At 51.3% G+C, this 26,420-nt stretch overlaps 1 protein-coding gene across 3 annotated transcripts in view; it reads right to left on the bottom strand.

Annotated features, from left to right (window-relative positions):
• The window catches only part of EML2 (EMAP like 2), a 44,998-nt gene that overhangs the window by 7,859 nt on the left and 10,719 nt on the right, over window positions 1-26,420 (bottom strand). Inside the window, exons 4-17 of one of the 3 annotated variants that reach the window (XM_081018717.1) lie at window positions 26,247-26,360; window positions 19,772-19,800; window positions 18,395-18,524; window positions 17,787-17,936; window positions 16,556-16,625; window positions 15,965-16,075; window positions 13,798-13,893; window positions 12,851-12,985; window positions 10,052-10,151; window positions 9,167-9,321; window positions 5,877-6,002; window positions 2,855-2,986; window positions 2,282-2,349; window positions 1,103-1,191 (exon numbers count right to left, since the gene is read on the bottom strand). In XM_081018717.1, the coding sequence (XP_080874843.1) occupies window positions 1,103-1,191; window positions 2,282-2,349; window positions 2,855-2,986; window positions 5,877-6,002; window positions 9,167-9,321; window positions 10,052-10,151; window positions 12,851-12,985; window positions 13,798-13,893; window positions 15,965-16,075; window positions 16,556-16,625; window positions 17,787-17,936; window positions 18,395-18,524; window positions 19,772-19,800; window positions 26,247-26,360 (1,505 nt within the window). Of the gene's footprint in view, window positions 1-1,102; window positions 1,192-2,281; window positions 2,350-2,854; window positions 2,987-5,876; window positions 6,003-9,166; window positions 9,322-10,051; window positions 10,152-12,850; window positions 12,986-13,797; window positions 13,894-15,964; window positions 16,076-16,555; window positions 16,626-17,786; window positions 17,937-18,394; window positions 18,525-19,771; window positions 19,801-24,494; window positions 25,198-26,246; window positions 26,361-26,420 lie in introns of those variants that run through there. The other 2 variants (XM_081018718.1, XM_081018716.1) reach the window with 2 other exon arrangements.

The following is a 26,420-nucleotide window of genomic DNA, read 5'->3' as shown; positions in this document are numbered from 1 at the left end:
ATTGCATAAGCGTTGTTAAAAACAAATTGAACAGTGCAACAACATATCTCTGGGATTCAGTGTCCCTCCAGATCCCATCGTATTATAAGTAGGGCTGCCTCTGAAGACGGTTCGGAAACTCCAGCTGGTGCAGAATTCAGTGGCCAGGTTGCTCACTGGAGCAAGATGGTTTGAGCATATTACACCGATCCTGGTCTGACTGCAATGGCTACCAATTAGCTTCCGGGCCCAATTCAAAGGGCTGGTTTTGACCTATAAAGCCTTAAACGGCTCAGGACCGCAATACCTCAAGGACCGCCTCTTTCCATATGAACTGGACCCTGAGATCATTTTTTGAGTCCCTTCTTTGTGTGCTGCCTCCGTGAGAGGTCTGGAGGGTGGCAACACAAGAACAGGGCCTTATCTGCAGTGGCTCCCCATCTGTAGAATGCTCTCCCCAGGGAAGTTCGCCTGGCGCCTTCATTATACACCTTTAGGCGCCAGGCAAAAACATTCCTTTTTAACCAGGCCTTTGGTTGATCTGATTGACATCTTATGCCCTTTTAAAATGTGTTTTTTTGGGGGGCAGGCTATTACGTTGTTTTTATTTCTATTAGGTATTTTGTGGTTTTATATCTTGATTTTATTCTGTGAACCACCCTGATATAGGGTGGAATAATAATAATAATAATAATAATAATAATAATAATAATAATAATTTGCTGGGAATCGCAGGAGGGAGAGAGAGCAATTGCATTCGTGTTCTGCTTGTGGGCTCCCATGGGCATTTGGCTGGTCACTGGGAGACAGGACGCCCTCTGCCCCTGGCCAACTAGCCAAATCTTTGGTCTGACCCAAAGCTCTTTACGCTCCTTCCGTTAAGAACGAAGGAATGAACCTAGAGGACAAGCCCTCCTATCTTAACAGCGAATGCTCTGCTTGCCTTTCCCAGGCGGAAGAAAGCTACTTGCAGATATCACAATTCAACAGCAGCAGCAACGGCAGCAGCTAAACGCAAAGACAAACCAACAGATCACGGTAGGATTCTGCCGCAACCTTCCTTCCAAACCCACCTCTTGGCTCCTCCCTCCGTACCCCTCTCCCCTACACACACATCTCCTACCTGGGGAGAAGCTGACCACAGAAATGGGCTCCCCTCCATCCGTGTGGATGGTCACCAGATCTCGGGTCTCCGTGTCCAGCACCAGCCACCTGAATTGAAGCAGAGAAGGGAGGGGAAGGTTTTCCAGGAGGCCAAGCGACAATTTCTTTGGCTGTGTCGTGGCAGGACAGGAGGGGAGGAGAAGACTCCCCAGAGGAAAAAAAATAATCAGATCTGTTGGACTGATTTTGGGGGAGGGCCAGAGTTCAGAGGAGAAGCATGTGTCTTGCATGCAGAAGGACCCAAGTTTAATCTCTCGCTTGGCACGTTCATTACATATCTTCAAGTTTCTCTTTAGGGCTTTCGGCTGGTTAACATTCTACGGCCTTTTAAACGTGCTTCGTTTTATTACGAATTTTGTGTTCTTGTTTTGTGCTTTTAATATTGCGAACCGCCCTGCGAACCTTGGGTGAAGAATGGTATGCAAATTCAAATCATCATTACCACCTCCAGGCAGGGCCCTTGTCCGAAACCCTGAGGAAATTAATTGGCTACCAATAAATAAATAAATAAATATTTATTTATTTATTTATACCCCGCCCGTCTGGCTGGGTTTCCCCAGCCACTCTGGGCGGCTCCCAATCGAATGTTAAAAACAATACAGCATTAAATATTAAAAACTTCCCTAAACAGGGCTGCCTTCAGATGTCAGATAGTTGTTTATTTCTTTGACATCTGGTGGGAGGGCGTTCCACAGGGCGGGCGCCACCACCAAAAAGGCCCTCTGCCTGGTTCCCTGTAACTTCACTTTTCACATCTACTTGCACTTTGACGTGCTTTCGAACTGCTAGGTTGGCAGGATCAGGGACCAAGCAACGGGAGCTCACCCTGTCGCGGGGATTCGAACTGCCAACCTTCTGATCGGCAAGCCCAAGAGGCTCAGTGGTTTAGACCACAGTGCTACCCGCGTCCAATACAGTGGTACCTCGGGTTAAGAACTTAATTCATTCTGGAGGTCCGTTCTTAAGCTGAAACTGTTCTTAACCTGAGGTACTACTTTAGCTAATTGGGCCTCTTGCTGCTGCCGCACCGCTCATCCTGAAGCAAAGTTCTTAACCCAAGGTACTATTTCTGGGTTAGCGGAGTCTGTAACCTGAAGCATCTGTAACCCGAGGTACCACTGTAAATAATAATAATTACCTGCCAGTTACGGTGCCCACCACTAGAACAGAGCCGCTGGGATGGAAGCCAGCCGAGCGAGCTGCGTCCTGCAGGAGACAGAGAAAGGAAGTGCAATTATGGGATGTGTAGCACTAAGCATGGGAACCATTTTATGTCACCAGGGAATTGGGGAGGGAGGGATCCCATGGAACTGCATTGGCATCACCCAAGTGATCTTCCCGGGGCGCAAGCCTGGGCAGTGTGTCTGGAGGTCCTGGGCTGCCCAGAGGACAAGACCCCCCCCCCCATCCTCAGCCTCACCAAAGGAAAGCAGAGCAAGACATTTGGCACCAGCTTGGCTGCAGGAATTGCTGGAAGGAGGCGTACAAGGCACCATCCAACCGTCTTAGGGATGCCCCTCCAGATTTGCGTAGGGTTTACTTGTGAACTCTTTCTTCCCCTGAAGATATCCCACAAGGCAGCGGAGGTTTGGGGTCAGAGTTCTAGAAGGGCTCCCCACCTGCCCCTCACATAGAACCCCCCATGGAATGCCCGCCCACGTTCCCCAACCCAGTCCTCCCCTCTGCCCCCCTACCCGGCACAAGAACCCACCTCGATCCCCTTGCTCCACAGGGGCTGGTGGGTGGCCACGCTCCACAGGTGAACCTGCTTGTCTTGCCCGCAGGTCAGGAACTGGTCCAAAGCTGGGTGGGTGGCCAGGCCCCAGAGTTCTTCCGTGTGTCCCTGGGGAAAAGGGAGAGAGAGGAAGACTACGGTCACCCGGGTCTCCCACTGCAAGCAAAACTATCAAGGGTCGTCCGTTGAAGGAAGACTGGAGCCTTTGGGACTTTTTTAAATAGTTTGGAGTAAGAGGCGACAAGGTGCAAATTCGTACAATTATTCACGGCATGGCAAAAGTGGATCATCAAAAGTCTCATCACTCTAGAACAGGGATGTCCAACAGGTCGGTCGCGATCTACTGGTAGATCCCTGCGAGGTTTTGGTAGATCGCGATCGATCTCTGGCTCCCTTTCTTTAGCGTCGCTAAAACTGACTCCTGCCCTCCATTGTTGTATGATCTCTGGAAGGGAAGACGGAGATTTCTCTGTGCTGCTGTTTTGATCCATAGCGATCTTTTTATGAGTGACTTTACCCCTATTTCCCTTGCCTTTAAATGTAAAGGGACCCCTGACCATTAGGTCCAGTCATGGCCGACTCTGGGGTTGCGGCGCTCATCTCGCTTTACTGGCCGAGGGAGCCAGCGTACAGCTTCCGGGTCATGTGGCCAGCAGGACTAAGCCGCTTCTGGCGAACCAGAGCAGCACACAGAAACACCGTTTACCTTCCCGCCGGAGCAGTACCTATTTATCTACTTGCACTTTGACGTGCTTTCGAACTGCTAGGTTGGCAGGAGCTGGGACCGAGCAACGGGAGTTCACCCCGTCGCGGGTATTCGAACCGCCGACCTTCTGATCGGCAAGTCCTAGGCTCTGTGGTTTAACCCACAGCGTCACCCATGTCCCTTGCCTTTAACCCCCCCAAAAATGGAACCCCCCCTGAAAGCTTATTTTATAAACCCCCCCCCCCCAAAACAGGGCTCTTCTCCTCCCTATAAAATCTCAGCTGAACCCCCCAAGAACATCATGGAAGCGGAATATTAGGTAAAGGTAGATCACTGCCAGTTTATAATTCTGAAAGTAGATCGCAGTCTATTGAGAGTTGGCCACCCCTGCTCTAGAACTAGTTGGTGCTTGATTTGCGCTGTTGGAGGATTCAGGGCAGGGAAAAGAAAACCCTTTTTCACGCAGCGCATGGCTAGCTTATGGTATTAGAGGTTACCGCCCACACACTTCGGCTGCGCTTTCTGCTTGCGTGGTGGCACCTCGGCAAAACCACTTCTCACTGTTTATAGCAGAGTATTTCCCCGGAGGTAGACGACAAGAACAGGAGTCCTAGTCGAATTCCTCAGTCAAGAGCTTCTTTATTGCTTGGCTGGTTGCACAACCATTTATTACAAATATATACAAACCATTTACATGCCTTCTATATTTTGGACTCACAGCTGTCCATGGAGGCGCAGGTTAATTCTGTGTCCAGGGCAGCTGTTTACCAGCTCTGTTTGGTACGCAGGATGAGACCCTCCCTGCCCGCAGACTGTCTCGCCAGAGTGGTGCATGCTCTGGTTATCTCCCGCTTGGACTACTGCAATACGTTCTATGTGGGGCTACTTTTGAAGGTGACCCAGAAACTGCAATTAATCCAGAATGTGGCAGCTAGACTGGTGACTGGGACTGGCCGCCGGACCACATAACACCGGTCCTGAGAGATCTGCATTGGCTCCCAGTACGTTTCCGAGCACAATTCAAAGTGTTGGTGCTGACCTTTGAAGCCCTAAACAGCCTCAGCCCAGTATACCTGAAGGAGCATCTCCACCCCCATCGTTCTGCCCGGACACAGGTCCAGCGCAGAGGGCCTTCTCGGTGGTGGCACCCGCCCTGTGGAACGCCCTCCCACCAGATGTCAAGGCAATAAACAATTATTTTACTTTTAAAAGACAACTGAAGGCTGCCCTGTTTAGGGAAGTTTTTAATGTCTGACGCTGTATTGTTTTTGATATTCTTTTGGATGCCGCCCAGAGTGGCTGGGGAGACCCAGTCAGATGGGCGGGGTATAAATAATAAATTAAATTAAATTAAAAAATTAAATATATCTCTCCAGCACAGTATAACTCAGCGTGCGTATGTGTGTTTTCCTCGTGCTGAAATTGCAGACTGCAACTTCCTCCCTTTATCCGCACCTCCAGCTGACACCCATCAAGCCACGAGTGCCACTAAAGAAAATTCTGGAACCCTCTTTAAAACTTAAAGGAACTTTTATCTGTTTCTTGGGAAATGTTTTCCTATGGAACTCCCTGCCACAGGAGGCAGCGATGGCCACCAAGAAGGATGGCTTTAAATGAAGATTAGATAAGTTCATGGAGGAGGAGAGGGCTATTGATGGCTACTAGCCGTGATGAAGGCCTCCACAGTTGGAGGGAGCAACGCCAGTTGCTGGACAGCACAGCAGAGGAGACCCGCTCTCACACTCGGGTCCGGCTTGCAGATTTCCCCTTGGGGCACCTGGTTGGCCACTGTGAGAACAGGACGCTGGTTCAGAAGGGCCATTGGCCTAATCCGGCAGAGCTCTTTTGGGGTCCTTATCAGTCACCCCAGTGGTACATCAGTGATCCCAGTCACCACACCTCTTCGAATCCAGACATAAACCTGCGCAGCAGCTGCCCTCCTCCTTACCTGTATACCTGAAAGAGCGTCTCCACCCCCATCATTCTGCCCAGACACTGAGGTCCAGCTCCGAGGGCCTTCTGGCAGTTCCCTCCCTGTGAGAAGTGAGGTTACAGGGAACCAGACAGAGGGCCTTCTCGGTGGTGGCGCCCGCCCTGTGGAACACCCTCCCCCCAGATGTGAAAGAAATAATCTTATCTTTAAAAGACACCTGAAGGCAGCCCTGTTCAGGGAAGTTTTTAATATTTAATGCTGTGTTGTTTTTAACATTCGACTGGGAGCCGCCCAGAGTGTCTGGGGAAACTCAGCCAGATGGGTGGGGTATAAATAATAAATTATTATTATTATATTACCTGCACTAGGAGGGAGAAGCCAGTCGCCAACGATCCGTGGAGCACTGAGTTGCGGGTGGTGCCCACAAAGAGGGAGTCGCCCTTCCCCTCTGCAATGGTGCGCACTGGCCCAAATCCCTCAGGCACCTGCAGGGAGAGGAAAACAGAGACCCCTCAGGGAGAGCAGAAGATGCCCTGAAAGGGCTAGCAGAGACGTGCATCCGAAACAGTTTGCAAGTGGTGATTTGCTTTTTATTATGTGATAGAATCATAGAGTTGGAAGAGACCACAAGGGCCATCGAGTCCAACCCCCTGCCAAGCAGGAAACACCATCAGAGCACTCCTGACATATGGTTGTCAAGCCTCTGCTTAAAGACCTCCAAAGAAGGAGACTCCACCACACTCCTTGGCAGCAAATCCCACTGTCGAACAGCTCGTACTGTCAGGAAGTTCTTCCTAATGTTTAAGTGGAATCTTCTTTCTTGTAGTTTGGATCCATTGCTCCGTGTCCGCTTCTCTGGAGCAGCAGAAAACAACCTTTCTCCCTCCTCTATGTGACATCCTTTTATATATTTGAACATGGCTATCATATCACCCCTTAACCTCCTCTTCTCCAGGCTAAACATGCCCAGCTCCCTTAGCCGTTCCTCATAAGGCATCGTTTCCAGGCCTTTGACCATTTTGGTTGCCCTCCTGATGTTTTTATTAGCTTTTTAATTTCCGCATGTATCATATTCCAGTATTTCTTAATTTGACCACCACATATGGTATAAGGTTCCAATCATTCTATTACACCTCCAACACTTATTATCACCCGATTTTTTTCATTTTTGCTAACCTGTCTGGCGACATATACCATCTATGATGCATCTTCATGAAATTTTCTTTCAATTGATAAGCTGTAAAATTTATAATTTTTTTGTCCAAAATTTAACCCGATATTTGTATTCAATTTCATAACCTAAATCTTGTCCCCACCTTAACATATTCTTACTTTTGATTTCTTGGTCTATTTGTATATTATTTAATAATTTAAATTTAAATAATTTAATTTAAATAATTTAATAACATTTTTGCAAGTATTTTTTGTTTGTAAGACTTCTTTATCTAACTGAATAAACAAAAAATGCTTACAAATAGGTAGCCGAAAAATGCAACGCTGAGGTTAAACATGAGCAAATGAGCTTATTGAATGAATACATTATAATTTTTTTTAAAAAAAAGATTTCACCTGTAGGCGGATCTGACCACTGTAACAGCTCTCTGTTCCGAGACAGTTCACTGCCAACTAGCAAGTCTGGGGGGGGGGTGTTAACAACAGAAGATGCCATCCTGCGCCATTTGTAAGCCTGTCAAACCAGGCAAAGGACCTTCTCGGTGGTGGCCCCCACCCTGTGGAACGCCCTCCCCTCAGATATCAAGGAAATAAACAACTCTCTGACTTTTAGAAGACATCTGAAGGCAGCCCTGTACAGGGAAGTTTTTAATGTTTGATCTTTTATTGTGTTTCTAATATCTTGTCCTGGATCACTGCCTTGCCGTGGCGAAGGGGCTTGAATAACTCAGAGAAGCGATGAGCTATGCCCTGCAGGGCCACCCACGACGGACAAGTCATAGCTGAGAGTTTAGACTAAATGTGATCCACCTGGAGAAGGAACTGGCAAACCACTCCAGTATTTTGCCAAGAAAACTCCATGGAGAAGCTTTGAGAAGTGAGTGTTTCCAAGGCATGCTCTGGTTCATGGGGTCATAGAGAGTCGAAGACAACTAAGACGACTAAACAACAAACTATCCTGTTGGGAACCACCCAGAGTGTGGCTGGGGAGGCCTGGCCAGATGGGTCGGGTATAAGTAATAAATTTGCAGCTGGCTGTTTGCTGTCAGAAGGTCAGGTGCTGAACTAGAGGACCTCTGTAACATGAACCAGCAAGGAAGGAAGTTCTTGTGCCTCTGTTCCCCATGATGGAGTTGTGCCAAGAAGCTAGAAGTCCCACCTCGCAGGCCTGGCATGTGGTTTCTGCATCAGCAATGCCTAGGAAACACGATGGCCATGTACATATGCAATAGACAATCTTTATATTGTATTATATTTATATTGTATTATATTATACAGTATTACTGTATTTTAATATTTGGTTGGAAGCCGCCCAGAGTGGCTGGGGAAGCCCAGCCAGATGGGCGGGGTATAAATAATAAATATATTATTATTATTATTATTATTATTATTATTATTATTGAATTCCTTCAAACCATGACAAGTACAAAACGAAATCTTCAGTCTCAAAGTCTCTGGAAATCTTTAAATGAACCGAGGTACCAGACTTTGTATGATGAAAGACAAGCTGTGAAGCTTAGTCAACTGTTTCGTAGAATTCGTCATCAAATATTGAATGCTGCCACTACATTATTGCATGAGCACTGTGCCAAAGCATTTGATATTTTCATTTACATACATTCATTTGAAATAAGGTGGGTTCATGAAGCGATTCTATAGCCTCCCACCACGCGGACGAAGAATTCTACGTAACAATAGTCAATATCTGGAATCTCTGTTCAGTGTTGGACATCATATTTGCTGAATACACAAAGCTTCACAGCTTGTCTTTCATCGTACAAAGTCTGCTACATCGCTTCATTTAAAGATTTTCAGAGACTTTGAGACTGAAGATTTCATTTTGTACTTGTTGTGGTTTGAAGGAATATTGTGGTGCTGGAGGAGACTCTTGAGAGTCCCATGGACTGCAAGAAGATCAAACCTCTCCATTCTGAAGGAAATCAGCCCTGAGTGCTCACCGGAAGGACAGATCCTGAAGCTGAGGCTCCAAGACTTTGGCCACCTCAGGAGAAGAGAAGACTCCCTGGAAAAGATCCTGATGTTGGGAAAGATGGAGGGCGCAAGGAGAAGGGGACGACGGAGGACGAGATGGTGGGACAGTGTTCTCGAAGCTACCAGCATGAGTTTGACCAAACTGCGGGAGGCAGTGGAAGACAGGAGTGCCTGGCGTGCTCTGGGCCAGGGGGTCACGAAGAGTCGGACACGACTAAACAACAACATTGCGTATGTACATGGTCATCGTGTTGTCTAGACATTGCTGATGTTCTCTTTGCAACACAGGGGTTTGTTTGGTTACGTGTTGTTCCTGCATGGCAGGGGGTTGGACCAGATGACCGCTGGAGCCCCTTCCAACTCTACAGTTCTGTGATTCTATGATCCCTCGTTCCGCAGCACCTTCGGCCATGTCTGGGTCCAAGCAAGGCATGAACTGCTGCTACCCTAAGGAGGCAGGAATCCACCCGGCCGGCCACAATACCTCATTCTCCTGCAGCTTCTGGTAATCCCGTCCCCAGAGCACGACTCTGCGGTCCCGGCCGCCTCCCGTGACGATGGTCCCGTTCCGCAGCACGCACAAGCCAAAGATGCCCCCTTCGTGGGCTCCTGGCACTGCATGGCAAATCCTGTTCCCCCCTGCCAGGCGAAGGACAACACTGTTAGACGGGACAACCTTCCCCCCTGCCCAGGACAGAACCTGGAAAGAATTTCTATTCTGCAGTAGAAACCAGCTTCACTAACATCATGCAAGAGGAATGCTAGGTAAAGGTAAAGGGACCCCTGACCATTAGGTCCAGTCGTGGCAGATTCTGGGGTTGCGGCGCTCATCTCGCTTTACTGGCCGAGGGAGCCGGCGTACAGCTTCCAGGTCATGTGGCCAGCATGACTAAGCCACTTCTGGTGAACCAGAGCAGCGCACGGAAACGCCATTTACCTTCTCGCCGGAGCGGTACCTATTTATCTACTTGCACTTTGACGTGCTTTCGAACTGCTAGGTTGGCAGGAGCAGGGACCGAGCAACGGAGCTCACCCTGTCATGGGGATTCGAAGCACCGACCTTCTGATCGGCAAGCCCTAGGCTCTGTGGTTTAATCCACAGCGCCACCCGCGTCCTACCAGTGGAATATTACAGGCGCTTAATAAAATGCTAACATGGTTATGTGACTGGTCAGTACGAGATAGGGAATGAACCGCGCGTGAGAAAAGGCAACTGAGGGATTCAGCAAGGGTAAAATAATTATTTGTCCCTGCAGCAACTCACAAATTTAGCTGTGTAGCTAGACTGATTCAGCCCAACCAGACAGAGCTGCTATTTAGGAGCACCTCAACCCAATCCCATCTCTCCTCGCCCCATTCCCAAACTGACCTTTCCCCCAAATGTAGAGGTTCCCCCCGGAATCTCCAGTCACAGTGTCCCCATTCTCTGTGAAAGCCACACACAGGACATATTTGGACTTCTCGTGTTTCTGCGGAAGGAAAACAGGTGAGCCTCAAAAACAGGGAGGAGAGGGGGCAGGAAACCCACCCCAAATCCATCCTGAAGCTCCCACTTCACCCCACTTCTAAGGAGAGCTGGCCAGCAAGACAACAGCACCTTTCCCGCCCCAATCTGGCTACAGTGATCCATGCAACGGTCACCTCCAGGCTTGACTACTGTAATTCGCTCTAAGTGGGGCTGCCCTTGAAGCTGACCCAGAAACTCCAGCGGGTGCAGAATGCCATGGTGAGGCTCCTCACAGGGTCCCTGCCATGGGAGCATATTCACCCAGTGATTTTCCAGCTGCACTGGCTCCCGGTGGAGTACAGGGTCAGATTTAAGGTGCTGGTTTTGACCTTTAAAGCCCTTCACGGCCTAGGACCCTCGTACCTACGGGACTGCCTCTCCCGGTCTGCCCCACGGAGGACCTTAAGGTCCATAAATAGCAACACCCTAGAGGTCCTGGGCCCTAAGGAAGTCAGATTAGCCTCAACCAGAGCCAGGGCCTTTTCAACACTGGCCCCAGCCTGATGGAATGCTCTGTCTCATGAGACCAGGACTTGACATCTTTCTGCAGGGCCTGCAAGACAGAGTTGTTCCGCCTGGCCTTTGGCTTGGAATCAATTTGATCCTCTCCCCCTCTTTCCTTTTTCCTTTCTCCTTCTGTGATGGAACTCCCATTTGGGGACTTCCCTGGCTTTTTTCTGGCCCACGTAGGACCAGTCTGGAAACTTAGCCTTGGTGAAGACTTGACGCTTTCATCCCCCCAAAAGTTTTTGATTTGAGTTTCCATTGAAACGAGGCTGTCTTTTAATGTTTTAATGTTGTATTTTAATCTTGTTTTTAAGTTGCATTTCAATCAATTTGTTTTTATATCGGGTGTTAGCTGCCCTGAGCCCGGTCTTGGCCGGGGAGGGCGGGGTATAAATAAAAATTATTATTATTATTGAAACCTGGGCATGAAAGCTCACTGCACAAGAAAGTGTTGAGAGTCAACCCCTTTAGCAAACAGATCTGAACTGGTTCTTCAGGACCGTATTTGTGTGTGTGTGAACACACACACACAGTAGTTGGTTCAACTGGTTTGGCTGGGTGGGGTTGGGAAAGGGCGCCCGCCCCCCAGTCCCAAAGAGCAAATGAAGCAGAAATCCCCACCTTGTCTGCAGTTCGAGAGCTAGTGACTTGCTATGGACTGGGACCTGGGAGGGAAGAGGGTTCAAATCCTTGCTTGGCCCTGAAGCTCACTGGGTGACTTTGGGGGACGGCCACTGCCTCTCAGCCTAGCCTGCCTTGCAAGGTTGTTGTGGGGATTAAATGAGGAGGAATGGAACCATGAATGCCACCGCTCCTTGGGAGGAACAGGCTGGGTAGACATGCAATAAAGAGAACAAAGCAAATCAGCAATGGTGGCTGGGTCCAATTGGGTCATATGTTGCTTGGCATACGTTTGTCTCGAGAGGCAATGGAGTGCACCTCCAGGGGTGAATCAAACCGCAGCGTTAGCAGCGCCCAAATTGCCTTCGGGGGCGCAAGCCTGAGCAGCGCATATGGAGGTCCTGGGCTGCCCAGACAACAAGACCCCCTCTTGGCCTCGCAGTTAGTTATCACTGAAGCAATACAGTGGTACCTTGGTTCTCAAACGCTGAAAACCTGGAAGTAAGTGTTCCGGTTTTTGAACGCTTTTCGGAAGCCGAACATCCGATGCGGCTGTCGGCTATTGTGCCTGCACCAATCAGAAGCTGCGGCTTGGTTTTCGAACATTTTGGAAGTCAAACAGACTTCCGCAATGGATTAAGTTTGGCACTTTTGTTTTTGCTATTTATTTTGCGTTTTTGTTTTTGAGGCTTTTTCGGTTAATTGGTTTTTGTGACTGTGTGGAACCCAGTTCAGCTATTGATTGATTGTGTGACTGTAGAAATGGATAAAAGCCCCCCCCCCCCCGTCCAAACAATGACTGTCATCAGTGCAGGTAAGGGGGGGAAATAATTTTAATTTTTATCATCTACAATACTGTCTTATTCATTTTATAGTACAGTACATTGACTATTGCTTTCATTTTATGGATCAATGGTCTCGTTAGATAGTAAAATCCATGTTAAATTGCTGTTTTAGGGGTTGTTTTTAAAAGTCCAGAACGGATTAGTCCGTTTTGCATTACTTTCTATGCGGAAATGCACCTTGGTTTTGGAATGCTTTGGTTTTGGAATGGACTTCCGGAACAGATTAAGTTTGAGAACCAAGGAACCACTGTATTACTGAAGTGATACGTGTGACGTGCATTTTTCAAATCTTTAGAATGCTCTGTAAAACCTGTATTTTAACAGGTTTCGTTTCGTGGAGTCGCACAAGGCATCTCCCTGGTTTTACCCCATCTGGAGAAAGGAGGCTGACCATGAAAACAAGGGGAACAGCCCCCTTGCCCACCCCCCCACATGGCCATGCAAAGTGCTTTGTGGAAGAGAGGGGAACTGGTCCCTGTACTTCTCAGGATACAGTTAGTAACCCACCCAACTGAAGAGGGGTCCGGGCAAGATTTCTGTGCAGAATCCGCCAGGAAGCCCTTGTGTAGAAGCCTGTTGATGCGACCAGGAGCTAGATGGGGGGGGGGGAAGCCCGCCAACCACCCCAATCCTGGCCTACCCACAATCCTCTGCAGCTTCTCCCTCTCCCTTCCGATCCTGCTCTCACCTCGAAAATGCCCTGCCTCTTGCTGAGGCTGCCTCCCTCCAGCGTCCAGAAGTGGATGTGAGATTTCCCGCAGGTAATGAGAAGTGTCGGCTCCGTAGGGTGGAAAGTTGCGGCCAGCACAGACTCATTGGAGCACTGTGGAGCAGGAAGGAGAAAGGGGTCAATACAGTGATGCAACAGGATGCAGGAGCCAGAGGCAGGGGCCGTGAGAGGCTGCGGCAGCGTGGGCGCAACCTGGTGTCCTTCACTATTCCAGTCCAGAATGTATAAACACCATTTCCAACTCCTCGAAAGATTCCATCAACGGAGTCTATGAAAATTTTTACACATCACTTGGGAAGACAGGCGAACTAATGCCAGTGTACTGGAAGAAGGAAAGATCACCAGTGTCAAAGCAACATTTCTTCAGCATCAACTTTGTTGGACTGGTCATGTTGTGCGGATGCCTGATGATCGTCTTCCAAAGCAACTACTCTATTCCGAACTTAAAAATGAAAAGCGTAATGCTGGTGGTCAACAAAAGAGGCTTAAAGACTCTCTTCAAGGCAAATCTAAAAAAATGTAGTATAAACAACAACTGGGAAACACTGGCCTGCAAGCGCTCCAGTTGGAGAACAGCCTTTACCAAAGGTGTCCTGGGCTTTGAAGACACTCAAACGCAGGACGCAAGGGAGAAACGCGCTAAGAGGAAGGCACGCCTGGCAAATCCAAACTGGGATCAACTCCCACCTGGAAACCTATGTCCCCACTGTGGAAGGACGTGTGGATCCAGAATTGGCCTCCACAGTCACTTACGGACTCACTGTTCAAACTGTGTTTAGGGAAGACAATCTTACTCGGCTATAAGGGATCGCCAGAGAAGAAGAGTCCAGAATGTTCTGGAATGCCAACCACAGGTTAGGGAAGGCTGGATTTTGGCCAAGGAACAGGGCGGAACGCAAAGTTACCTTCACGTCTGCCAGCTTCTGCTCCTTTTGCCAGTCCCATACGGAGAGTACATGGTCATTGGAGTCATCAACAGCACATAAGAGTCCTCCGCCGTTCTGGTGAGAGAAAAGAGACATGGATAATAATAATAATAATAATTTATTATTTATACCCTGCCCATCTGGCTGGGTCCCCCCAGCCACTCTTGGCGGCTTCCAACAAAACACTAAAATACAATAACCTATTAAACATTAAAAGCTTCCCTCAACAGGGCTGCCTTCAGATGTCTTCTAAAAGTCTGGTAGTTATTTATCTCTTTGACATCTGGTGGGAGGGCGTTCCACAGGGCGGGAGCCACTACCGAGAAGGCCCTCTGTCTGGTTCCCTGTAACTTGGCTTCTTGCAGTGAGGGAACTGCCAGAAGGCCCTCGGTGCTGGATCTCAGTGTCGGGGCAGAACGATGGGGGTGGAGACGCTCCTTCAGGTATACTGGACTGAGGCCGTTTAGGGCTTTCAAGGTCAGCACCAACACTTTGAATTGTGCTCGGAAATGTACTGGGAGCCAGTGTAGTGGGATAGAGGCAGCACCCCTCACAACTGCCATCCAATGCCCTGGTTTCACCATGGCAAGCCATTTCTAGCAAAAATACCTAATTAGAAATCTCATGCCAGCTCCCTCTTTAAAAAACAGACCAACCAGTGCTCTCTGAAAAAGCATGAATATGCTCTGCAAAACTAAGGTTTAGGCGGTCTTGATAGCAGAACTGACATCCCCCTGGCTACAGAATTTGGGTCTGGGCAGGGGGAGGGTGTGCCTTGGCAGAATATGAAGGCAGGTGGGTGGAGGCTGGGGCTCCTTGAATTTGCAAACTCCTCTTCCTTCCACACACACACACACCCCAGATCACAACCTCGCTAGCAGTCAACGGGTCGGCCGCAGCTCAGGGCTAGAGCATCTGCAAACAGATTCAATCCTAGTTGGGAGAAGTTCCTGCCTCGAATCCTGGCTATCTGCTGCCAGTCAGTGTAGGTAATTCTGAGCCTGATGCACCAATGGTCTGAGTAGGTTCCAATTGCTTTCTGTGGGGTGAGACAACATCAGGGGCCTTTTCTGCTGTGGCTCCCTGTTTGTGGAACTGCTCTCCCCAGGGAAGCCTTTGTTACATATCTTTAAAGGTAAAGGGACCCCTGACCATTAGGTCCAGTCATGACCGACTCTGGGGTTGCGGCGCTCATCTCGCTTTATTGGCTGAGGGAGCCAAAGTACAGCTTCCGGGTCATGTGGCCAGCAGGACTAAGCCGCTTCTGGTGAACCAGAGCAGCGCACGGAAACGCCGTTTACCTTCCCGCCAGAGCAGTACCTATTTATCTACTTGCACTTGGCGTGCTTTCGAACTGCTAGGTTGGCAGGAGCAGGGACCGAGCAATGGGAGCTCACCCCGTCGGGGGGATTCGAACCGCCCGCCTTCTGATCGGCAAGCCCTAGGCTCTGTGGTTTAACCCACAGCGCCACCCGTGTCCATTTAGTCCAGTACAATTCTTAAAGATGTTCCGCTGCCAGCTATTGGGATGCTCTCAGCCTTCAGGGTAAGGTAGGCCCTAGGCTCTGTGGTTTAACCCACAGCGCCACCCACGTCCCTTTACATATCTTTAGGCGCCAGGCAAAACTGTTCCTCTTCTCCCAGGTCTTTGGCTGATTAATCTACGGCCTTTTAAATGTGTCTGTGGGAGGCGGGGTTATTGGTTTGTTTTGGTTTCTCCTATGTATTTTGTGTTCTTGTTTTGTATTTTTATGTTGTGAACCGCCCTGTGATCTTCAGAGGAAGGGCAGAATACAAATTTAATACATTGTCGGCCTCTTGTCTGTCTCAGGAGACAATAGAGGATTGCGGTTTCAGGGATGGAGTCAAACCACGGGAGAGTTTCAGCGCCTGCTGTGGCTGTAGAGACCGATACGGGAGAGACATGTTTTGTTGCAGCCGGGGCAGAGGAAGGTGTCCTGTTGCGCTACTGCAGATGCACTGTGGCGTTTTTCTTTCTAAACTCATCCCTTTATTTATTATTATTATTATTATTATTATTATTACCATCATCATCATTATCTACCTAACCCAAGCTTGTGGGATGAACAGTGGGCCCTGGGTACCCCCTTTTTGGCGGAAGGAAGAGAAGGGAAGCATCACTCACAGACTTTGAGAATCCCACGCAGCTCACAGCTCGGTCGAAGGGCCCGGGGCCCAGGACGTGGAGCGTATTCAGACTCACAGAGTCCCAGACCCGAACGTGGGGAGGCAGAGGCTGCCGGAAGGAAGAATACCGGTTCAGGATGCACAAAAGGAAGCAACTCTTCACACAACACAGAAACAACTTGTGGAACCTGGGGGTTCTGGAAAAGGCACTGGCCACAAGGTTTGTTTTTAAAAGCAGAACAGAGGAAGGCAGGGCTGCAGTCGCCTATTAGCTGCAACAGAAGATTGGTGCAACCACATTTAGGCGTTGCAGACACTTCTGGCTGCAAGATACTGGGGAGAAGCAGCAGCAGCAGACCAGGATCTCCCTGCCTTGGCTGGGACGGGGAAGGGGTGCTAAAGTAAAGAGAGATAAAGGGCAGCTCTTAAGTACACAAATGTTCAGCTGCCCCATTATTCCGGAAGGGGGGGGATTTTTCCCGTTGGCTTTAAATGTATGCAATCTGTTCCTGTTTCTCCTTTCCTCCTCTCTCTTCCCGCCACCTCCCAATCTCTGGCGCCTCCGCCTCTATAGCCAGCTGCCCCTCACCTTGCCATCTTTCGAAGTCCCGGCCACCTGCCCAGTTGCTATGGTGACCATGTCAGGATGCACAGCCAGGCTGAGTGAGACAGGAAAGGACAGAAGTCACACACTCGTACGCAGAGAGAGCACCAGGTGCTCCGAAAGGCCACCCACCCACCCACCGGAGCGTAGGAAGGGGGTCAGTGGGGTCGGACTGCCCTGGGTGCCCTCATTGAAGGGGGTGACATTCGTCGCACCGCCCGCCCATGACTCCCAAGCCTATCCCGAGCCGTCGGGTTAAAGCGGGGGGGGGGGGAGCTGTGCCGCTTTGCCGGAAGTCTTTCCCCCTTCGTTTTGACAGCCTGTGGGAGGCTTGGGAGTCACGGGCAGGAGGTGCGATGAATGTCCGCCATGGGCACCTGTGGGTGGCTCACTCTTGCCCCTGGCTGCAGGGCGCGTGTTGCTCCAGGCACCCGAGTGTCTATCCCACGCCTGGGAGGGCACCCTCCATGCCCCGCCCCCCTTGGGAGCGTGCCCCCCCCGGGCAGCATGGGCATATTCTCTGCCACTGCAACCCATTCCTTGCAATGACTCCTATTTTTACAAGTGGCACCGCCTGCAAACTGGCAATAATAATAATAATAATAATAATTTTTATTTCTACCCCGCCTTCCCCAGCCAAGGTCGGGCTCAGGGCGGCTAACAAGCAATAATAAAAACAAGTTGAATGAATACAACTTAAAAACAAGATTAAAATACAACATTGAAACATTAAAATGCAGCCTCATTACAGGATGAGAAAGGAAAAAAGAAAAAAGAAAGAGGGGGAGGGGATCAAATTGGCTCCAAGTCAAACGCCAAGTGGAACAACTCTGTCTTACAGGCCCTGCGGAAAGAAATCAGATCCCGCAGGGCCCTGGTCTCATGAGGCAGAGCGTTCCACCAGGCTGGAGCCATCACTGAAAAGGCCCTGGCTCTGGTTGAAGCTAATCTAACTTCCTTAGGGCCCGGGACCTCTAGGGCATTGCTATTTATGGACCTTAAGGTTCTCCGTGGGGCATACCGGGAGAGGCTGTCCCATAGGTACGAGGGTCCTAGGCCGTGAAGGGCTTTAAAGGTCAAAACCAGCACCTTGAACCTGACCCTGTACTCCGCCGGGAGCCAGTGCATCTTGCCCCCCCCCCCGCTCCTCTGCCGTTCCAGCTGGAGAGGAAAGAAACAGTGCAAGAACCGCCTCACCACCCCCACCCGCGCTCACCACTTGATGTCATCGTTGTGGCCCAGGTAGTGGCGTTGGCGCTGCTCCTCCACGTTGTAGAGGACAGCCACAGCAGCCACGAAATACACGATCTCCCCCGTGGGCAGCAGGAAAAGGTTGGCGCGGCAGTCGCGGCCCCGATACCCATAGCTGGAGCGGATGCCGGCGGGTCAAGGACAAGAATAGAGAATGGGCTTTGAATCATAGAATCATAGAATCCTAGAGTTGGAAGAGACCACAAGGGCCATCGAGTCCAACCCCCTGCCAAGCAGGAAACACCATCAGAGCACTCCTGACATATGGTTGTCAAGCCTCTGCTTAAAGACCTCCAAAGAAGGAGACTCCACCACACTCCTTGGCAGCAAATTCCACTGTCGAACAGCTCTTACTGTCAGGAAGTTCTTCCTAATGTTTAGGTGGAATCTTCTTTCTTGTAGTTTGGATCCATTGCTCCGTGTCCGCTTCTCTGGAGCAGCAGAAAACAACCTTTCTCCCTCCTCTATGTGACATCCTTTTGCGGTCCTGGCCACCAGCTCTGGGATCCAGAACTCGCTTCAAGCACCCCCACTCCTCTCCCGCCCCCCAGGGAGACGTTTTGAGTAGGATACACCCAGTCCAGCTTCAGCTTCTTATGGGGCAGCTCCAGCTTGGCATCGAGGCTGTAGGTGGCGACGACGGCATCGGGGACAAACATGGGGATGGGCCGCCCCCGCAGGAACATCTTCACGTAACCATCCTCTGCGTACGGATCCCCGGGAGAGAGAAAGCGTCACGATCACCCATCGCCCGTAACCGCGCTTGCAAGACCTCCTCCAGCTGCCCAGAGGGATCGGGGCTGCCTCTACACAAGAGAGCGCCTTGATTTCCCCGAAAACCAGACGCTCTCCTCCGTCTCTCACCTCACCCGCCCGGAAGCAAAACTTGTAGAATGATAATAATAAATAAATAATAAAATTTTATTTAAATCCCGCCCTCCCCAGCCAAAGCCGGGCTCAGAGCGGCTAACAACAGTAAAATGATACAACATTCTAAAATCATTTCAAATCAGATTAATGGCAACCATTGGGCTAGAGTTCTGTGAGGATTACCAAAGGAGGGGGTCAGGCTGTGCCCTGGCCAAAGGCCTGGTGGAACAGCTCTGTCTTCCAGGCCCTGCGGAAAGATGTCAAGTCCCGCAGGGCCCTAGTCTCTTGGGACAGAGCGTTTCACCAGATTGGAGCCACAGCCAAAAAAGCCCTGGCTCTGGTTGAGGCCAGCCCTGTGGCCCGGGACCTCCAAGATGTTTTTGTTTGAAGATCGTAAGGTCCTCTGTGGGACATACCAGGAGAGGCGGTCCTGTAGGTACATGGGTCCTAGGCTGTATAGGGCTTTAAAGGTTAAAACCAGCACCTTGAACCTGATCCTGTACTCCACCGGGAGCCAGTGCGGCTGGTATAGCACTGGGTGAATGTGATCTCGCAGCGAGGACCCCGTAAGGAGTCTCGCCGCGGCATTCTGCACCCGCTGGAGTTTCTGGGTCAGTCTCAAGGGCAGCCCCACGTAGAGCGAGTTACAATAATCCAGTCTGGAGGTGACCGTCGCGTGGATCACAGTGGCAAGGTCAGGGCGAGAGAGGTAAGGAGCCAACTGCTTAGCTTGGCGGAGATGAAAAGCTTGGCGGAGAAAGCCTATCACTTGGGGCGAGCAAGGCCCTCCCTCCTGGCGACCACGAAGGGACAATTTGCAGAAGGCAAGCTTATCAGACGAGTTTCCCTCTTTGACCGGTCTACTCCCCTCACTATGCTAACAACTCTTGCTGTGTTAAAAGGGCACACACACCCCGTCTCTCAAGACTTTTGTACAACGTGGAGCATGCAGGCGCACGCCATTCGACTACTCCACATGACCTCCAGGCCTCTAAAGCCATGCCCAGCTCCCAGCCTCGGACTGGATTCCTGGGTGTTTCCCCCCACCACAAACTGCAAAGTGTGGCAGCATCTACTCACCAGCGCTGAAGGTGGATTCTTTAGGTTTGCTGCGAAGGAAAGAGAGGAGACAGTTAGGATGAAAGGGGAAGACTGCGGTGGGGGAGGAAAGGAAGGCGCGTCTCTGCTGCAACAATCCGACTACAGAGTTATTCTCCCTCTCTCATCTCAGCCTCCCGTCGGCAGCAAGCTGACCCTCGCATCTCTTCCCGCCTTTCTGCCAAAATACACCCGCCGCTATCCTTGGATTCTGCGTGTGGTTCGCTCTTCCACCTCCCCTCTGCCGAGCTTGTACTCCCCTCGCGGCGGCTGCACCCGCGTCAAACAAATCCTCGCACCCCAGCAGGCAGAATGTTGCTGCTCATTCCGTGACGTCAAAGCAGATCAGTCTATAGCAGGAGAGGCACCACCGGAGGGGAAGCCAGCTTGCAGCCCATTAGAGACGTTTGCTTCAGCAGGACAAGCCATGCCAAGCATTGCCAGTGCATCAGAGAAGAAGAGCAGGCCTCTGCAGTCGTGCTGCAAGTCGGGCTTGTGAATGCATAGGGAGCGGGAGAGTTTGCAAAAGCGCGTTACCCGCCAAGCAAGCGCCCAGACTCCAAAACTGCAGGTGGCAAAGTTTTATAGGCCGAACCATATTCTCTGAAGACTCTTAATAGCTCTGGACATTTAAAAAGGTAAAGGGACCCCTGACCATTAGGTCCAGTTGTGGCCGACTCTGGAGTTGCGGTGCTCATCTTGCTTTATTGGCCGAGGGAGCCGGCGTTCAGCTTCCGGGTCATGTGGCCAGCAGGACTAAGCCGCTTCTGGCGAACCAAAGCAGCGCACGGAAATGCCGTTTACCTTCCCACCAGAGCGGTACCTATTTATCTACTTGCACTTTGATGTGCTTTTGAACTGCTAGGTTGGCAGGAGCTGGGACTGAGCAACGGGAGCTCACTCCGTCGTGGGGATTTGAACCGCTGACCTTCTGATCAGCAAGCCCTAGGCTCTGTGGTTTAACCCACAGCGCCACCCGTGTCCATTTAGTCCAGTACAATTCTTAAAGATGTTCCACTGCCAGCTATCGGGATACTCTCAGCCTTCAGGGTAAGGTAGGATGCAAGAAGCCAGATGGGGGAACGGAGAAGAACGGAAGAAAATCCCGGCTGGATCAGGACAAAGGGGGCGCATCCAGTCCAGCATTGTGATCTCACAGGGGCCAACTAGATGCCTGTGGGAAACCCGCAAGCAAGATCTGAGCGCAAGAGCCCTCTCTTGTTGTTTCCAGCAACTGGGATTCAGAAGCTTCCAATGTAAGAAATGCGAGTAAGAACGCAGAGCACAGAACTGTCTTGCTAAATCAGTCCTAAAGGTCCGTTGAAGTCAGACTGCCCACCTCCAGCAAAGGGGCAGATGGATGTCTCCGGTGCAGAGAGCAGTGTGGAGACCAGTGGGGTCACCTCAAGATATGTGGATCTGGGGTAGCTCAGTTGGTTAGAGCGTGGTGCTGATAATGCCAATTCGATTCCCAAATGGGGCAGCTGCATATTCCTGCATTGCAGGGGTTGGACTGGACCTTTAAAGCCCTAAATGGCCTCAAAGGCCCAGTATACCCGAAGGAGCGTCTCCACCCCCATCGTTCTGCCCGGACGCTGAGGTCCAGTGCCGAGGGTCTTCTGGCGGTTCCCTCATTGTTAGAAGCAAAGCTACAGGGAACCAGGAAGAGGGCCTTCTCGGTAGTGGCGCCCACCCTGTGGAACGCCCTCCCACCAGATGTCAAAGAGATAAACAACTACCTGGCATTCAGAAGACATCTGAAGGCAGCCCTGTTCAGGGAAGTTTTTAATGTGTGACATTTTAATGTATTTTTAATCTTAGTTGGAAGCCGTCCAGAGTGGCTGGGGAAACCCAGCCAGATGGGAGGGGTACAAATAATAAATAATTAATTATTATTATCATCATCATCATCATCATCATCATCACCCCAGGGGTCCCTTCCAACTCTACAATCCACCTCTCTTTCTTTCCAAGCCTTTTTTTTGTGCTCATAACACCCACCAGTAAAACCTCTGCAAAATCCATACTTGCCAGTTGATTAAAGGTAAAGGGACCCCTGACCATTAGGTCCAGTCGTGGCCGACTCTGGGGTTGCGGCGCTCATCTTGCTTTACCGGCCGAGGGAGCCGGCGTACAGCTTCCGGGTCATGTGGCCAGCATGACTAAGCCGCTTCTGGCGAACCAGAGCAGCGCTCAGAAACGCCGTTTACCTTCCCACCGGAGCAGTACCTATTTATCTACTTGGACTTGCTTTCGAACTGCTAGGTTGGCCGGAGCAGGGACCGAGCAACGGGAGCTCACCCTGTCATGGGGATTCGAACAGCAGATCAGCAAGTCCTAGGCTCTGTGGTTTAACCCACAGCGCCACCCGCATCCCTCTAGCCAGTTGATTAGCATCAATTAAACTTGCTCCCGCCTTCTAGTTTTCCAACCAATGAGTGCCAGGTTCATTCTCAGCATCTCTGCAGAAGAGGCTCCCCTGGGGACCACGGAATGCACTTTATCCCCGCTTGATTTTGTTCCAAGAAACATTTAAACCACCAGCCTCTCCCCCACCGCTCAGCGACCAAGGGGTGAACTTACTCCCTTTCTCTCTCTCGCTCTCTCTCTCTCTCTCTCTCCCTCTCTCCCTCTCTCCCTCTTTTGGAGAAGGGCGGGGCGACCTCCCTGCCAGTCTTCCGAGGCTCTTTTATCTCCCTCCATCTAGAGTAACAGTTGGCAGGGCGTTCCCCACCCTTTTCCATGCCCTGCCCAGGGGATTCTGCTGCCACCGCCTCCTCCCTGTTTGTTCTCTCTCTCTCTCTCTCTCTGGAGGGATCCTGCTAGGATCTTGCATCAGCCAAGGCAATGGGCCTCCTCTCCCACTCCTTCCCTCCAGGGCACCACTGCAAGACCCCCTTGTTTGCACCAAGGAACAGGCTATAGGACCGCCCAGGGCGCCTCCCTTGGGCTCTAGTTTCCTGAGGCAGTGGAGCATGGAGGATTGGGGGCAGGAGAGGCCTCAGATTGAGCCCCCCCTCCCCTTGGGGGAAACCGAACAGGTGGCCTTAGGCAAGTTCGAGGCAGTAAAATGGGGCTGCAGGTGAAATAATAGCCCTGTATCATCCTAAAAAGCAGAGACATCACCTTGCCAACAAAGGCCCGTATAGTTCAAGCTATGGTTTTCCCAGTGGTGATGTATGGAAGTGAGAGATGGACCATAAAGAAGGCTGATCGCCGAAGAATTGTGGCTTTTGAATTCTGGTGCTGGAGGAGACTATTGAGAGTCCCATGGACTACAAGGAGATCAAATCTATCAATTCTGAAGGAAATCAGCCCTGAGTGCTCATTGGAAGGACAGATCCTGAAGCTGAGGCTCCAAGACTTTGGCCACCTCATGAGAAGGGAAGACTCCCTGGAAAAGACCCTGATGTTGGGAAAGTTGGAGGGCACAAGGAGCAGGGGGCGACGGAGGATGAGATGGTCGGACAGTGTTCTCGAAGCTACCAACAAGAGTTTGACCAAACTGCGGGAGGCAGTGGAAGACAGGAGTGCCTGGCGTGCTCTGGTCCAGGGGGTCACGAAGAGGCGGACACGACTAAACGACTCAACAACAACAACATCCAATTGGCTTGGAGCATCCCTCTCTCTGCTTCAGGGGTCAGCAAACTTTTTCAGCAGGGGGCCGGTCCACTGTCCCTCAGGCCTTGTGGGGGCCGGATTATATTTTGGAGGGGGGGAAATGAACAAATTCCTATGCCCCACAAATAACCCAGAGATGCATTTTAAACAAAAGCACACATTCTACTCATGTAAAAACACACTGATTCCGGGCCGGATTTAGAAGGCAATTGGGCCGGATCCGGCCCCCGGGCCTTAGTTTGCCTACCCCTGCTCTGCTGCTTGCAGGCTGCACCCTCCAGGACTGGGCCAAACCATTTTGCTATGGCGGGGGCGGAAGGGGGGGAAGAAAACCCAAAAGGTATTCTTCATATAGTACTTTTGAAACCAGCTGGTCACCTGCCACTCAGTGGCACCTAAAGCCACCACCCCACAGCAGAACCAGTCGTGATGCCAACAGCCCCCCCCCCCAGCTTACGGCAGTGCAATATTACCACTGTTGTCCCCTTTTGTGGGATTCCTAAGTCCTGCACCAATAAGAGTCCCCCACCCTATACCCGATTCGTTTCTGGAACCCTACGTTCCTGCAAGGCTGGCCTCATCTCCCAGAAATGGCATGCAACTAGCTCCCCATCCTCTGATCCCTGCATTGCAGGGGGTTGGGCTGGATGACCCTTGAGGGTCCCTTCCAACTCCACAATTCTGCTGTTTCTTGATTCTTTGCATATAAGACCCAGCAAAGCCCAGCAAACCAAGTCACCTGTCTTAAGGAACATCTGCACGCTGGGCGACTCCCTTCCCTGCTCTCCCCCCACCCCCACTTCAACATAGAGAAACTCATATCCAAACTTAGCAACCGTATCCGAGGTGCCCCACCCGGAAAGAAGATGGCAAAGCTGATCATCCAAACGCTTTGCTCCCCCCACGCCCGTTTAAAACGAAAAGGGCTGAAGAGTAAGATGCAATTGGGCAGTCAGCGCTTAATGCACTCTGCACGTGCTCAGAGGCACTCTTCTTCTGTATGATCCACCTGGCGTTGAAAATAGGGGCTGGAGAAGAAATAAGGCCCAAAGCGGCCCCTCCATCAACGCAAACGCCGCCTTACCTGGGGCTGAGGCTGCCTGCCGCCTTCTTCATGGTGGGTGCCCCTGGCTTTGCTCTTAGGCTGGGGAAAAGGGCTCCTGCTCTTTATATTTGATATTCCCGAGGCGGAGAGGGAGGCTTCTTCCGAGCAGCGAAGGGGAGGATTCCTGCCCGGGCTGCTTTTTGCCCCGCCCGCCGGGAGCTGGAACTGCAAGGCAACTAACTGCAAGGCGCGTCCCGGGGGATGCGGCGGAGCAATGGGGCCCGGGCGGGAAACTTTCCAACTTTCCCCTCCTTCCTGGCTTTCACTTTCCCTCCCCCGGGCCGGGGCCTTTCTTTAACCCTCTACGTGCTGGTGACCGGCGCTGGAGGAGGCGGCGGGGAGAAGGGCCGCGCTGTTTCAGACCCCTGGGAAAAAACCGGACGTTTTTCCCACGGAGCGCAAGCGAGAAGCAGCCGCCGTGTCGCCCCGGCTCAACTAGCGGGCCGAGGGCCGTTCCTCTCCAAGGGATGGCTTAAGATGCGTGATGGCCGTGCACGTGTGAATCCTGCTGTGCGCGTGTAGACGCGCTGGTAGGGCACCTGTGGCTTTAAGAGTGACAGGGAAGGGAGGAAACTCCCCACCCGGTATGGCAGGGACGGGGAAAAGTTGCTGCGCGGCTCAAGAAGGAGATATCCGGTTTTGGGGAGGGAGGCATCGCTTCCTCCCTGCTCGGGCTTTGAAATCCGATCTCGTAACTCTCCGCCTTTCTGCTGGCGCGTTTTGCTTCCGGTTTACGCTCCCGAGGGTGGTTTAGGTAGGCGAAGCAAAGCGCACTTTGCAAGACCTCAGCTGCTCCGCGAAGCCGATTCAACGGGTCTTGCAGAACCTGAGCTGCTAAAAGCGAAGGCGCGTCCCTAGCAAATAAACTCCGCTGCTTGGGCTAGCGCAAGTCAAATGAGCTTTGCTGAAGCAGAGCTGCGAGAGAGGAGCTTATTTTCCTGCCTAGAATAGTATTATGTTAAAGGTAAAGCGACCCCTGACCATTAGATCCAGTCGTGGCTGAGTCTGGGGTTGCGGCGCTCATCTCGCTTTACTGGCCGAGGGAGCCGGCGTTCAGCTTCCGGGTCATGTGGCCAGCATGACTAAGCCGCTTCTGGCGAACCAGAGCAGCGCACGGAAACACCGTTTACCTTCCCGCCGGAGCGGTACCTATTTACCTACTTGCACTTTGACGTGCTTTCAAACTGCTAGGTTGGCAGGAGCAGGGACCGAGCAACGGGAGCTCTCTCCATCGCGGGGATTTGAACCGCTGACCTTCTGATCGGCAAGTCCTAGGCTCTGTGGTTTAACCCACAGCGCCACCCACGTCCCATAGCATTATGTTAGGTAAAGGGACCCCTGACCATTAGGTCTAGTCGTGGCTGACTCTGGGGTTGCGGCGCTCATCTCGCTTTACTGTCAGGGGAGCCGGCATACAGCTTCCGGGTCATGTGGCCAGCATGACTAAGCTGCTTCTGGTGAACCAGAGCAGCGCATGGAAATGCCATTTACCTTCCCGCCGGAGTGGTACCTATTTATCTACTTGCACTGGTGTGCTTTCGAACAGCTAGGTTGGCAAGAGCAGGGACCGAGCAATGGAAGCTCACCCCTTCTGATCGGCAAGTCCTAGGCTCTGTGGTTTAACCCACAGCGCCACCCGCGCCCCATAGCATTATGTTATGTGGGTGTAAATTGCCATAAAGATCATGCAGCCTCCATGGATGGTTTTGCGGGTCTGGCTTTCACACATACCCGTCGCGCTTCCCGCTGCAGGAGCTGCTGGAGGAAGTGGTGCGGCTTCTCTGGTCCTTGATGCCCTCTCGCTTGAGTGAGGCTGGGCGCTCTGGAGAAGCCCAGCTTCGCCCGCTGTGGGAGACAGAGCCTTAGCAATATAGCCAGACAAGGGCAAGGGGCAGGCAGGTGGGA

The sequence above is a fragment of the Podarcis pityusensis genome (assembly GCF_964106645.2).
Source record: "Podarcis pityusensis genome assembly, chromosome: 8".
Taxonomy (NCBI): domain Eukaryota; kingdom Metazoa; phylum Chordata; class Lepidosauria; order Squamata; family Lacertidae; genus Podarcis; species Podarcis pityusensis.
Note: the sequence above shows the minus strand (reverse complement) of the source record. Positions and strands in the feature narration are given on the sequence as shown.